Source organism: Dermacentor silvarum, chromosome 7, assembly GCF_013339745.2.
Source record: "Dermacentor silvarum isolate Dsil-2018 chromosome 7, BIME_Dsil_1.4, whole genome shotgun sequence".
NCBI classification, from domain to species: domain Eukaryota; kingdom Metazoa; phylum Arthropoda; class Arachnida; order Ixodida; family Ixodidae; genus Dermacentor; species Dermacentor silvarum.
In genome coordinates this window covers 21,828,682-21,842,748 of record NC_051160.1, presented here as the reverse complement: position 1 = coordinate 21,842,748, position 14,067 = coordinate 21,828,682, and the positions used below count along the sequence as shown (strand labels likewise).

The window sequence follows — 14,067 nt, the reverse complement described above, 5'->3', positions numbered from 1 at the left end:
ATCTGAAGGGGATCACAAAAAAAAAACGTTTGATATAGTATACCGTATTTTCCGGTGTATAAGTCGCGGTTTCTTTCTTAATTTTTTGTCGGTGCATCTCATATAACAGTGCGACCTATATATGTTTTTTTTTTTTGGGGGGGGGGGGGGGAGATGGGGCAATTGCCGTCGAAATCAGATTGGATGCTATGGCCACACGAAGCGCACTGCGTTGACCTCCTCTGGCAGTTGCTACAGATTGTGTACCGTACCGGGTTCTCGTGATCGAGTTGCCGAGCGCTGTGCAAGAAGGACGGAGCAGCAACGTAAGCGGCGGCAGGCCGACCATCAGTCGACAGACCGCGAATTCGTCGCATCTGCAGCAGACAAGATACAGCGCGCCGCTGCGCAAACTATGCAGTTGCTACCAGAGTACAAGCCGCCCCCCTCCCTCCTGCGCTGCCTTCCCAGTTTGCTCCCTTGTGCGCGATTCTGCTCACCGTCGCACGCTTTCACTCGCACATACAGTATACAGCGCGCAGGGACGATGTTATTGCCCTTGGACTTTATACTGAACATCGCGGCGGCCGCAAAGGCAGAAATGCGCCTGGAGTGTCTATATCATTGATGTCATAATTATATAGGAATGGCACCCATACGCTTGCCCGTGACCCGCAATCACGAAGTGAAACATCACTAATTTTTAAAAATAGCTTACCGAATGAACAGGTGCGTCTTATACACCGGTGCGACTTATATACGTTGTTGTTTTTTGGGGGGGGGGGGGGGGAACTGCCATTTTGAGGGGGGTGCAACTTATACAAAGGTGCGACTTATAGACCGGAAAATGCAGTAGGTAATTTGATATATCAATTAATAGGCCCTAAGGCAAACTGACTGCACACACGAGGTGCGCAAGAAGCACATAAGAAAAAAAAAGTTACAGTGATGCTTCACTTCTTGAACGTGGATGACGTGCAAGTGCATGGGTCGCCGCGACGCCTCGTTTCTCCTCCCGCTTCGCTCAATGCCACCTAGACTTTCCTCTAGGTGGGGTTGGTTTGCTGCGCGCTCAGCGCGTTCCTCCATACTTTCCCCGGCATGCAATTTTCTTCTCCACCTCCAGGTGCCAGAAGACTTCAAAGTGCACAAAGAAGTGCACTTTGAGGTCTTTGGTGTGGCGCTGCGTTCTATATATCGAATGTGCTGGTGAACAGGCGTTCTATATATGCGTGCACCAGCTCTATACATTTGCATGAGATATTCAAGAGAATCTTACAGCTGTTCGATATATTCGGGTTCGACTGCATATTGAATGTTGTTGTACCCAAGCAATGGTTTCAAAAGTTCAACCTAGTTTTTCTCAAAACTTTATCTTCTCCATTCTTTTGTTATGTGAACACTTTTCTGATTAAGATTTCTGTGTACTGTTTCTTGTTGTGTTGTGTACTGTTTCTTTATACACAAACCTGTGCAATGAACCAGAACGGTTTAAAATGTGTGGTAAAGTTTGATAATATGGTTTGCAGTAAATTTTGCTTTAGCTTTTTGAAGAATGTGCCTCAGCCTAGAGTTGTGGCAATGGTGCTGGGTGATTGCACAGATCAATTTTATATGCCTTTTCAAACTTGTTTTTTTTTTTTTTTTTTGTGTGTGCTATCTAAATAACCACAATATCATTTGCAGCCAATATGTTACTATTGGGTTCCCTCCACAGTACTAATTCATAATGCTGAGGAATTACCTCTTCTGTCATTTTACTAGGCCGATCTGGAAATCTCCACTACCAAAAAAAACCCTGGTGACAAGTTTCAAAAACATCCTCACCTCAAAGAGCCATGGTGCAATCAGCAGAAGCGGAGGAATGAGCGTTGGAGGAGGAGGAGTGGTCATGTTGTCTTCCGTGATGCCAAGATTGTCACGCATCTGATCAAAGGATGAAACAAGAACCATACGAAACAACAATGAAAACAAGTGAAGCCATTGACAACACCGAGAACACATAGGCCACTCTCCAAATTAGCAAACTACCACTGTTACAGAGAAAAAAGAGGCAACTACATTACAAACATCACTCATGTTATTGCAAGCATATACTTTAACCCTTTCACTGCTGGCAAAAATCTAAAAAGCTGTTCAGAAAATGACTAACTGCTCATCTGGATAGCATTTTGTTGAATTTTGTTGTGAAATTTTGTTGTTGAATGAGCTGTCACTTCCAAAAGCATTCGGTTTGTTCCTTGTACATACTGTAATGCTATATTACTGTATATTAACGAATTTCTTACCCAATATTTTTTGTATATGTATGCTCATGTGTATTTTAGCTATTGTATAAGTTATCTTTGATTGTAGTCTCGCCCCTTACACAATGCCTCTAGGGGCCTGTAAGGTATTTTTAAATAAATAAATAAATGTTTTGCAGATTCCAAATATATATAATATGGGGGTAGTAAATGCACAACTTGTGTCTGGAAATTCGAAATAACAAGTTCGTTAATGGACTATAAATGTCAGAGTTGATTTCAGTTCCATCACAACAGCTTGATGCTACAGGTAGATTTTAGAGCAAACATTTGATGAGAAATGCTTGCAAATGTGAAAAGTCAGATTTCTCGAAGAGTGGCTGTAGAGGAATAGAACGTTGCTTTCATATGACAGATTTCAAAACACAATACGAGGCAAAGTCCTACACCACACTCCTTACATCCAGAAGCATGTTATTTTGCGGACTTTGCGGACTTTATTGCCAGTGTTGTATCAAACTTTGCAACAGACAATGCACTGCCTTGCTGGACCTTCTTTGCCTGCTGTAGATAGGATGAAGTCCACAAAGTGCCATGCCGCCAGAAGAGTAAGGCCTGCTTCTGAACAACGTGCATGTCTGAGGGAGCAGCAACATGCAACCGACAGCCACAATTTTTAAAATCTCTGCTGGACGAACAGAGTCCATAGGCACCTTAGCGGCCAAAGAGGGAACTCACCAGAACGTCAAAATAAATTCGACGAGCTCGGCTCAGCTACCGGCACTTAGAAAGAGCGCCGAAATACGTGGACGAGAGAGACTCGTCCTTGGCACTTCTTGGAAAAATATAAAAATAATAAAATATTTCACAGAGTAAGGCTTGATTGTGGCACTTAAAGGGTCAATGAGCATCTGCCATTGTTAGATGGTTGGAGAAACACAGGCTACAAATCTACTCTCTGAACCTTGTCAATCAAAGAGGCCTAATGATTCAAGAAGCAGCCAGGCCACCAAAGGCTCCTCTTTTGTAAAAGCAGCAGCATTATTTCAATTCTGATGACGGCAAAGGTGCACACATTCTTTATTGCACTCCCCAGTGAGTGACATGAGGAAGGAACAGGGTGGCGGAGCATCCTTCAAAGTTCCTCCTGTGCTAACATTTTAGACTCTCGAAGTATTTCTGGCATCCTGGGATTATTGCATAATTTATTTGTCATTGCTGTTAAAATATCATATAGCATGATCTCCCAAGATGATGACCTTTGTTTAGAGACGACCCTCTTTAACCCCTCTGAGAAGATTTCTCAGTACTGACCAGGCCACTTCAATTGGTTCAGCTTTGGGTAGCGTAAAATGCACTGAATGTTACTTTTGCAATATACATTTCTTATGAATAATATGTATGTAACATGTTTAATATATTTTGTGTGTGCATGTGTATGTGTGTATGTGTGTGTGCGCATGCGTGCTTGTGCATGTGTGAACGTATGCCAATATATTGTACCTGCAAATCTTTGTATCTTTGGTGAATTCCCCCCCTCTTTTCTCTTTCTTGTCCCGTAGTAGTATCTTTGGGAGCTATGGGTAATGAATGAACATCCCAATGTTGCACGAAACCTCACAGGATGGTTGCAAAGCATAAGAGTCAGTGCAACATGCTCAGTACACTAGCTGCCTGACTGACCTTAATGAGTGTTTCCGATAGGTCGATGAGGTGCTCCATGACCTGGGCGTGGATGACCGGGTCGCGAATCGCGTTCACATTGCCCAAGGCTCCCAGCATCCGCCGCCACAAGACAACAGCCACCTCGGGTAACCAGCCCTTCACACTGCCACCGGCCAGAACACTGCGTCGGTCTGCGCCCGGACCTACATCTGATGGCCACCAGGCAGTTTCTGACAGTTAGCAGACATTTACTACACTAAACTCTACTCATATCAGTCCTCCTTCAAAATGGTGCAAAGTAAGCCTACAAACTTCATTCATTCTGCCAAACAATACATGGCGTTATATGGTAAACAGTGCAATAAGCAGGCTAAGACTAGAGAAACAGACAACACGGGCACTGGCTTCCAACTAAAGTTTATTTCACTGGGGTGAAAGATAAACTTTATTTGCAAGTTGATGCCTTTGTTGTTCATTTTAATCTAACCCCCATATTCAGGAATGCATCTTAACTTGAAGCCCATGCTTGACTTGATCTGAATGACGCCTGTCGTGAACGTGCTTGGGGAAACGCAATGAGCGTCTTGGGCATGTTCACGCCAGGCGTCATTTAGATCAAGTCAAGCATGGGCTTCAAGTTAAGATGCATTTACGAATACGGGAGTTAGTTCCGTTTTTCTTGTGCTGTTTGCTGTAGTCAGTTGTCACACCAACTTAACTGTTTTACATACATATGGGTAGTCATACATCCCCATAAATAACTTCTTTCCCCTTTTGTCACCGCTTGAGTTGCTCAATCAGCTCTTCAGTAATTTTACATGGTGTACAACCATCCATCAGCCTATGCTAGGCCAGTAATCTGTTACTCTCCCTTTTACTACTACTCTTTTTTTTCTTACTGTTTTGATAGTTACTACGAGGCACAAGCTGCGTACGCACTAATGTGACAGTAATGTGACAAGTAATGTGACTTGTGACAACTTATAGATTTCTTGCTCCAAGAACACCAAATGAATGAAAACACTGTCACCAAAAATAATGCCAGTCATTTACTCTGTGCTGACTATTTAGATACAGCTTGTTTCTTGATTTCCAAATAATAAAGCTGCTAGGCTAATATACAACCCAATCATAAGCATAATTTCCTTGCATTATGTATGTTTCACGCTTTCATGACACTTGTATTATTGCCATGCTATGTTCTATGACATACTATGTGAGTAAGGGTAAAATAAATGAAAAACAAAAAAACATGGCAGCATAGTGAGCTAACTAAACAAGGAATTAATGAAAAATGCACAAGTACGAAAGATGCCACATGAGCACATGGATAGCCGGAGTGCCTTGTGATAGAAGAGCTCACACACAGCATAACATGCTAAACATATAAAACAAAATTACAAAAGCAGTTGGCTATAAATCTTGTTGACAAAGCAGACTTAAGTAATTTGGCTCTCTTTTTTAATGCTGTAAGTTAGTGATCAAAATTTGGCCAGTCTACAGCCAAGAAATGGCTAAGAAGGCGCATGAATAAAAATATTTACAGCAGTTGACTATGCAAGAAGGTGTCGTTGAAATACAGCTATTGTTAAACTACATATTGCAACCACCGCCTTAGGTATATGATCGTGTTTTGCGGGGACACTCTTATGTCTCCTCAAGTTTGTCTTCTTGGCACGACTCTCGCGTCTCCTGATATTCGTCTTTCCTGCATGACGTACACATGGCGGCAGGAGCCGGTGTCGCAGTTATGCAGCTACGAGAACCGATGGCGCAAGCGCTCCACAGGTGGTGCCACCTAATGGCACGAATAACTCAAGCACAAAAGGAAGTTGCTTTGCTCTCACTGGCTCAGACACAGCACACTCATCAATGCCCTTCACGGGACTATGTCACGAAAAGCATCCCATTCAGATTCAGAGCGTGGCACTAGCATGTGACAATATAATCGAGAGAACAGCATATGCAGTTATTTTAGTGGTATCGCAGCCACAAGTAAGTTAGGCCTCAGGGTCTGGCATCAGCAAACGTCCACTCAGTATCCATACATGGCAAGTCAAATTTCCTCGATTCCTAAGTGGAATCCATTCAGGAACTAATCCTCGTATCTTGGCTAGCTAGCATTACAGTAAACAAAGATTAATAAATGCCCTTGTGTATTTACATTTACTGATCACAGGAACGCTGGAGACGTGCATCACAGCAGCAGCGCTGATAACAACACCTTGTGGGGTTCCGCTGAACCACGTGTTAACCCACCATAGCAATAATATTTTTTGTGCACCCTGTGTTGCTATGGCCATAAGTGGCATTAGCTTTCACTCCCAGGGCCAGATCTAGTAAACATCCACAAGTTACCCGAGAAAGTGGACAAGAGGATAGCTGTCATCGTAGCTCAATTGGTAGAGCATCACAAGAGTAATAAATCTCTGGCTGCCACCGAAAGCAAGTTGTCTTTTCATCCACTTCCATTTTCTATATTATTTCTGCATTTCAATTAAAACCATAGTTGATTTTCTCTATGCTTTCCGTGGCTTCATCATCCATTGGCTTCGTATGGTTGTGACGAACAAAATTCTGGCCCCTCACTTCCTCTTTTTCTGGTTGAAGTCAGCATCATGAGATAGCATCACCAGCATTTCTGTTTATGTCTACGTGTCCAATATTCAAATACTTTGTAAATAGTGACACATATAGAGGCAAGCTAAAACTCTAACATGTCTAAGCAGAGAAAAACACAAATTACTACACAAACTCACCTTTCCTTTTCCTTTCTGACAGACCTGCTAATCAACAAGAACAAATTTCCAACTCAACCCATGAAGCACGAATTTGTAACTAGTGAGGCAACCAGAAGACATAGTTGGGTAAGTGCACGCTTTGGCACGCACCAGCTGAGTTGCAGGTGTTCTCGCTGCTCGTGACGATGACCTCGATTTGGATGGGCGAGTCCTTGATGCTAGTGCTCTCCAAGCCACTAGATGGCGTGGGCGACGGCGAACGACTTCGGTACTCTGACGTATGGGACATGCATGGCGATTCAACTGCACAGAAATGGTATTAGCATCGAAATACTCCCAGTAAAGCCCAACTGGCCACACTCGACAAAAAATGAACTGCTAAGCATTCTGACTGTAAGCCAAAGCACTGACTGTCTCAGCAACTTGCACACAGCTAGTATCAGATATGAAAATTAAAATACAATACGTAGCGTATCAAATATAAGGCACATAACATTCATATGTCAAATGTTTTTAAGATTAAGAAATGATAATGAATAACACAGCTAGCTTCTGCACTTGTGCATGGAGTGCGCATTACAGAGGGGCCAATAACGAAGTTTAGTACATGCCATAGAGAAGGCAAAAAAGATAGGTTACAGTTAACATCACTTCCGCTCTCATGCGGTTTGCCATTCCTGAGGGTTAGTAATAATTGTTAGCACATTTAATGCAATTAGTACAGAATGTACACAATTAGTACATCAACAATCGTGTCACTGCTTAAACAGAGCAATAAGCATGAACACACACACAAAAAAAAAAGACAGAAACAGTAAAGTTAGTACATTCATTTTAGGTTCCACCTTTGAAACTCCAGACAGCGATAGGAAGAGATTTGAATACCCAAGTGAATTTTAAAAATGCAGGCTTTACCCTAGCCACTAATTTAAAATCAGCATTAAATTCAAAATGATCTGCTAAATTGAAATTGAAGGTTGACATTTAAGTTTGCATTGACGACAAAATGACAAACAACATGCAATCTCTACAACAATGACTATGACTGTGTGGCAAAGCATAAATGTTTGATTAGTCAAGCGTGCACCACAAGGACAATCAGACAAAGGTGCGAAATTAGAAAATGTGAAGCAAAAGAAATAAACTGTTTGAGAATGTGTTAAATAGCCATGCTGGTTAAGCAATACATATAGTATCTGGGTGCAACAAAAGTGCAGACTCTGTGAACACAACGAAAGGGAAGCAAATGATAGTTTACCATATTCTAAAAAAAGAAGTGTTATAAGGGACACCAAATAGAAACACCCCCTAAATCAGGTTTGACTGGTAAGCAGTTCTTTCACAAGCCTGTTTCTACTTTTTTTGGCCAAACAATGTTGATAACGTAGTGACACGTCACAAAGAGTTGACAAAAGTGACGAGTTTGACTCCTTGCATATTTGTAATCCTCCTTCTATGATAATTTGACAAGCACTTAACTGCCATTAAGCAAACACAGTCCAAGTCAGTGAAATTATGAGTGGAATCTCATGATTTGAATCATGAATTACCTTGGAATCTCGAGGTGACTTTAAACACCTGTCTTTTGTTTGTGTGTCCTTCTGGCTTATTGGGCCTCTGCTCATAGTTAAGACTGACTTGTTTCGTGTTTCAGAGGTTTAATCTATCTATCTGTCTTAAGCTTGATGCTATTTCTTTTTAGTGCCCCTCTATATTGGAAGCAGAGTATCACTTCTGTTTGCACATTACACAGGACAACTAGACCAAGAAAAAGCGGGGATTTCTACAGCTAGGGAAACACTACAGTGTTCCCAGCCATTGCTTAGTGTGTCAGCCATGGCCCGCATTCCAATTACATCCAGGTGAAAAAGTGAATTGAACTACGGTATACTTTTAAACCACAGCAACAGTCCACCGACAGGATCTTCCCTATAGTTCTTGATGTTAATATCAACTACCCAAATTTGATCTTCTATCCACGGTGCCATCTTTCCATCTCTTAATGCTATGCCTGTAGTATTCCATTGCATTGCTCATTGCACAGCCTTTAGCTGCCAACTGCAGGTTGCCGAAATATCCCCCCATTAAACCTTACCTCGAAACCCTCCCCACCATAAAACGTATTGCATAGCAGATGAATTTGATTCAACCCAACTTCGCCTGAGATAGCACACAAATGTACTGCACACCAAGAGTCAGTGAACAGCAAACCAAGTATCGCTCTTACTCCAGCCATGCTGGTTTTCAATTCTCAACTTTAGTTCCGAACTCAGCCTTTGCTACATTGTTCTGCATGACAATCGAAGTTTCGTTGAGCGTTTAACATAATGCTGTGAATGCACAAATGCTGGTTGTTCACACAGTCACAAAAAATAGTTTATGGGACGTAAGAGCTATGCGAGAACAGAACTTATTTGCATTCTGATACCGAAACGTCTAGTCTTCACTTGATGTACACATTTCTGTTTCATGGTATGTGCCAAGTACGCAAAAGTAATTTTTGGTGACCCGCCACTCTCATTATGCAAACTTTTGCAGTTAAGCAGGCATTGACAGTCCCATTACGAACATGGCCTCTGGTGACACACTAGGCAATGCCGCACTCGCTAAGACATCGACGACGTTGAACTTGTATCGCCTCACCTCTTAGGGACAAGTAATCCACAGACTTGCTCCGGCCGAGTGGGCACAGCCGGCCATCCGACTGAGTGTTTGTGTCGGAAGACACTAGTGGTCGGGGGAGAAAAAAAAGAAAGGAAAAGAGCAGAGAGAGAGAGAGAGAGAGGGAGAATAAAAGAAAGGAGAGAGCAAACAAAGAAGGACAGCTGTGAACAAAACACTAAAGAGAAAACTAAACAAACACAAAAAGAAAGGTACTGAAACGACACTGCGCCGAAGAACTCTGCAGCACATCTGTTACACATAGATGACAACTCCTCAAGCAGAGACTGAGTGCAGAATGTTTGTGCCTAAACAACAAAACAGTGAGCAGAGTAGCGGCCAGTGCAATGCGCAAAGCAATACTAGACTACGACAGATCGTGATAAGGTGCTATAACTATGCATGTTCAAGTCAAAATACAGAGCAGCGCATGTGGAAATGTGAAAATGAGACAGTCTCTACCTGATGTAATGTCAAACCTGTCCTGAGCAGGAGCAGCGTGTGCTCTTCTCATGCGCCGTAATCGTTCAACTGAAACACAGTCAGGAAACAAAACATTACAAAACATGAATGTGGGATACAACACTGGTACATTACCCACTTAGGGATGAGAACAGTGGCTAAATAGCTATTATGCTGCCCGCATCACACTGCCAATTTAACAGCATTCAACACCTGGCAATAACTAATTGAATCAACTAGTTTTGTGTTGGAAAAATTGTCACATGCAGTGATCTAATGGGGGCCATAAACTTAACCAACGTCCGCAGAATTTTATCAGAACAATTTACTGGCTATTGATGTCAATAAAAGAGTCGTTAGAATACCCAAAAAAAAGGCAAATCTGTCATTAAGGTGACTAAAAGCTAGCAAAGCTTAGTGACATTCTTGTTCAGTTAGCAACACTGAGGAGAACCAACTGAAACAGAGCAGAGACTGACCTTTGTGCAGAAGAAGGTGGCCATCAGAGTAACACCGTACAACAGGTGGTGGCTTCTCTGAAGCCCGGTCACCATGGTGGCTTGGTAAGGAACTATCACCACTGTTGCATCGAGCTCGGTCAGAATTCCTGTCATCATCTGCAAAGACCAGGATAGCAGGCACGCGCTAATTACACAAGCAGTAAGCCAGAGAGACAGCTGTGAATCGACATGTTGTAAAGAGCGATCCTCAAATGCTCCGTAAACTTATGCATATTTACAAAGGTACAGCACAGTTTCGTCACTGGAAGATAAGGATGCAATGGTCTCTGGAGAAAATATTCACAAAGACAGATAACAGAGCAAAACCCCTTTCTTGAACAAAATAATATATACCGTGTGCTTTATTTTCAAACACTTTTTTTCTTAAATTGCACTGAGCATACTGCATTGGGCATTTGTCTTGAACAGGTGGGTTACCTGAAAACTACCTGAATAGACAGTGTTACTTGCACGAAAATTCGTGAAATTACTTGTGTGTCCAGGTGAATAATTAAAAGGACCCACTAAATAACTTTTTATTTATTCACTTTGGGGCACACGTCTCAATTGTGAAATTGAAGCAGAGCAGTAGTGAAATTATATCTCCTTAGCAGAAATCCTAAGACTAGCAGCCACTTTCAAGATATCTTCTGTCCCCCATAATATGCAAACAGATGCATTGGCACTACAATTAAGATCATCCCAGCTGCTTGACGCGCGCTCTTGGTAAACTTAACGGGTACACTAACAAAGGAGGCTAATGCGACACTTGTCGCGTTAGCCGCGTGTGTCAGCTGAACTTGCTGGTTTGCAATTGTTCCTTCTCCCTTCCTTTTGTGAGGTGATATATATATCTGCTCTCGTGTAATAAACACTCAGTTGTCAGTTAGTGCTGTGTCCCGTCTCTTTCTTTCGCCTTCCGTGTGCTTCTGTGCTACTGTGTAAATAAGGTTACAGGTTATTCTTTTTTTACCTGTGCGAAAAAATAAAATTAAATCCAGGTGGTATAGCTATGTCCTACTTAGCTCTAAAACCAGGACAGGACGGTTACACTGGAAAGTGTATTGCACTATTAGGCCTAACTAATATAAGTTTAGCAAAGTTCCAACTTTGTAACATGAAGCAGAATTAGAGACAGAACAGGTCAAGATCAGTGCAATCAAGACAAAAAACTTGGTAATGACTTTAAGTTCGGAAGTTTGTGCAATTATGAAACAGTGCTGGAGTTGATACTGATGAAAACAATATTTCACTCTATGAAAGTTATGATTTGAAAATTGATGCATGAGCAGCAATTCCCGATAAAAAGCTTTCTGCAGGAACTACTCTGAAATAGTAAGTTCCATGAAAATTGCATGAACTACGTAAATATTGAGTTGCATAGTTAGGCAACTAGAACCGTCTGCCCAGAGATAATGCAAGTGATAATAGATTTTGTAAATTCGGTGATGCACTCGAGAGTCAGCCATCACAGCCTAAGCATCAGATGGGGATCAATGGCTTGGCTAGAACCCAAGCTAGCATAAGAGGTGAAAGTTCTGAAACCTGATGTAATTAGGAGCCTTCAGTTGCAGAAACTGTCAAAAAATTTCCATACCTACTTGTGAGCCTAAAGCAGTGCTATTTCACCCAGCACATAAGCCATGTGCTGAAATCTTTGAGTCCAAAATGCCAAATGTCACCGTGTTGTGGCATTTGATCATTTCTGTTTCTACGTAACGAGGAATGCTTGCTGCCCCATTAAAATCCAGCGCTCCTCCCTTTGTAGTACTACTAGTATTGATAAATTGGCAAGCAAACAAACGAAGAAACAAGCTAACACATCACTCTGAAAAAAAGTTTGCACCCAGTGAGGCATATTTTGTGCCCAAACAAACAATCGTCATCTCTCTTGCATGCCTTTCCTTTCTGTAAGGCTACCTGCCTGGTACTTCCAGGTCATGAACGGCATGCACATTATCAGCGTGATATAGCATTCTCGATAGAAAAACTTCAAGAAAGCAGACTCAAGCAAGACAGACGAGTATTATTGTTTGAGCACAAGATGTGTCCCAAAAAGATGTCACTTCTTTTTTTTTATAGTAATTTATAACTTAGCAACACCTTCTCACCTTCTATTCTGCTGAGTTGTCTACCCATGCTCGCAGTGCGCAGTCGAGGCGACAGCGGCACGCCCGTTTCGCGGCCCCCATCTCGCGATTCCGCCAGGGTCGGCGAAGCACGCAGCAATGGTATGGCCGTGCCTCCGGCTACAGAGCCATTTGCGCTGCTTATCATCGACGTCGCTTCGTTTGTGGTCCCACCGCCCATTGTCGCGTCGTCCCCTTTGCCCACGTCATTTCTCGTCCTTGCAGTGGCACCGCCTCCGTGCGCATTGCCTGCGTTGTGCTTGAGTCCTCGCCGCCTCTTGTTCTGCTGCTCCCTCTGCAGCGGTAGGTCTGAGAGGTTCAGCCGGTACACGTGCTGTGCCAGAATCCTGGTGAGCGTCTCCATCGTTTTCTGTTTCGGAAGGTGCCACACAATCAATCCATCAATCAATCAATCAATCAATCAATCAAAAAATCTTTGTTTGTCGCAAGGAGGTGAGAAAAGAGCAGTTGAAAGCAATTATGTTACATCTGCTAGCAGTTTCAATCATTCAAGTGAACTCTTACTTTCCATAAGAAATAGGGCAGTACTGATAAAAAAAAATTTTACTTTTGGGGGATTTTGATAACCTAGTAGCTTTAAAAATATCATGGAAGCACCATAACTGCAATTTTCTGAAGAAATACAGTCAAATATCATTAAATAGCGAAGTCACATCTGACATGAAAATACATTCGTTGTATCCGATATTTGTTATAAGCACATATTCATCCCATGCTGATGCTGTTGATAGAAATTTTAGATTTACATGTAATATTTCATTATTTGACATATCCATGTGCGTTAGATTGAGGTTCCGCTGTATTATAGTTCAAGCCTATTACACCCATGTGGTCTAGACCAATAGTGGTCACATTTTGCCAATAGGAAGCACTTTTATGACATTGCCCGAGACAATTGTGTTTCTTGCTTTAAAGGGACACTAAATAAAAAAAATGAATTCTTCTGTATATGTAAGTTACCCTTCTACATTATCAAAAAATGTCTGATGACATTACTGCTTTGCACTTCCCAAGTACATTAGACTCCTGTTAACTCGACTCCAGTTAATTAAATTTTTCGCTTAATTCGATCCCGACAAAAGGCACCTGCCGGCATCCATGCCAAAAGATAATTTGCTCGCCGACGAATATTTCAGACTTAATGAGGACCACCCGAACATCCGAAATACCGAAGTCCGAAGTCTCGGATTCACTCAAGAATAAGTGACTATTCCCCACAAGTGTCCTAAAAAGGCTCAAATTCACATTTGGAGATCCCTTCAATTTTGCATTACTAGTGCAAAACGCATCGTCGTCCAAGAGCAACGGCATTCTTGGCACAGATCCAAGCGGGCGATCTTATTACAGAGCAGATACGCTGCCGCGCATCAGCACGTCTGCTGCTAGCCATGCAAAATATCACAAAAAATGAAAGTATTTTCGAAAGTAATCGTCCAAGAATACAGCCCAAGTATGTCAACGCGTTGCTGCACGCACATATGCTTGCCCTCGGCCTAGACATTCCATGACCGCCATTTTATAGCACTTTTCGCGCTTCAGCAGTGATAAGAGCGACGCTCCACACTCAATACCAATGGTGTCAGCCAGCCGTTAACAGTCGAGGGTAAGAGTGACACAGAATCGAGTGAAAGGCACCGCTACAAAATCGCAGCCTCTATCTTGA

General features: G+C 42.3%; 1 protein-coding gene across 3 annotated transcripts in view; it reads right to left on the bottom strand.

The window, feature by feature from the left end:
• LOC119457690 (probable Rho GTPase-activating protein CG5521) overlaps positions 1-14,067 on the bottom strand; it is a 79,439-nt gene that overhangs the window by 39,498 nt on the left and 25,874 nt on the right. For 2 of the 3 annotated variants that reach the window (XM_037719334.2, XM_049670322.1), the window contains exons 16-22: positions 12,366-12,753; positions 10,234-10,371; positions 9,755-9,823; positions 9,275-9,358; positions 6,782-6,934; positions 3,909-4,099; positions 1,807-1,905 (exon numbers count right to left, since the gene is read on the bottom strand). In XM_037719334.2, the coding sequence (XP_037575262.1) occupies positions 1,807-1,905; positions 3,909-4,099; positions 6,782-6,934; positions 9,275-9,358; positions 9,755-9,823; positions 10,234-10,371; positions 12,366-12,753 (1,122 nt within the window). The remainder of the gene's footprint in view (positions 1-1,806; positions 1,906-3,908; positions 4,100-6,781; positions 6,935-9,274; positions 9,359-9,754; positions 9,824-10,233; positions 10,372-12,365; positions 12,754-14,067) is intronic. The other variant, XM_049670323.1, reaches the window with a different exon arrangement.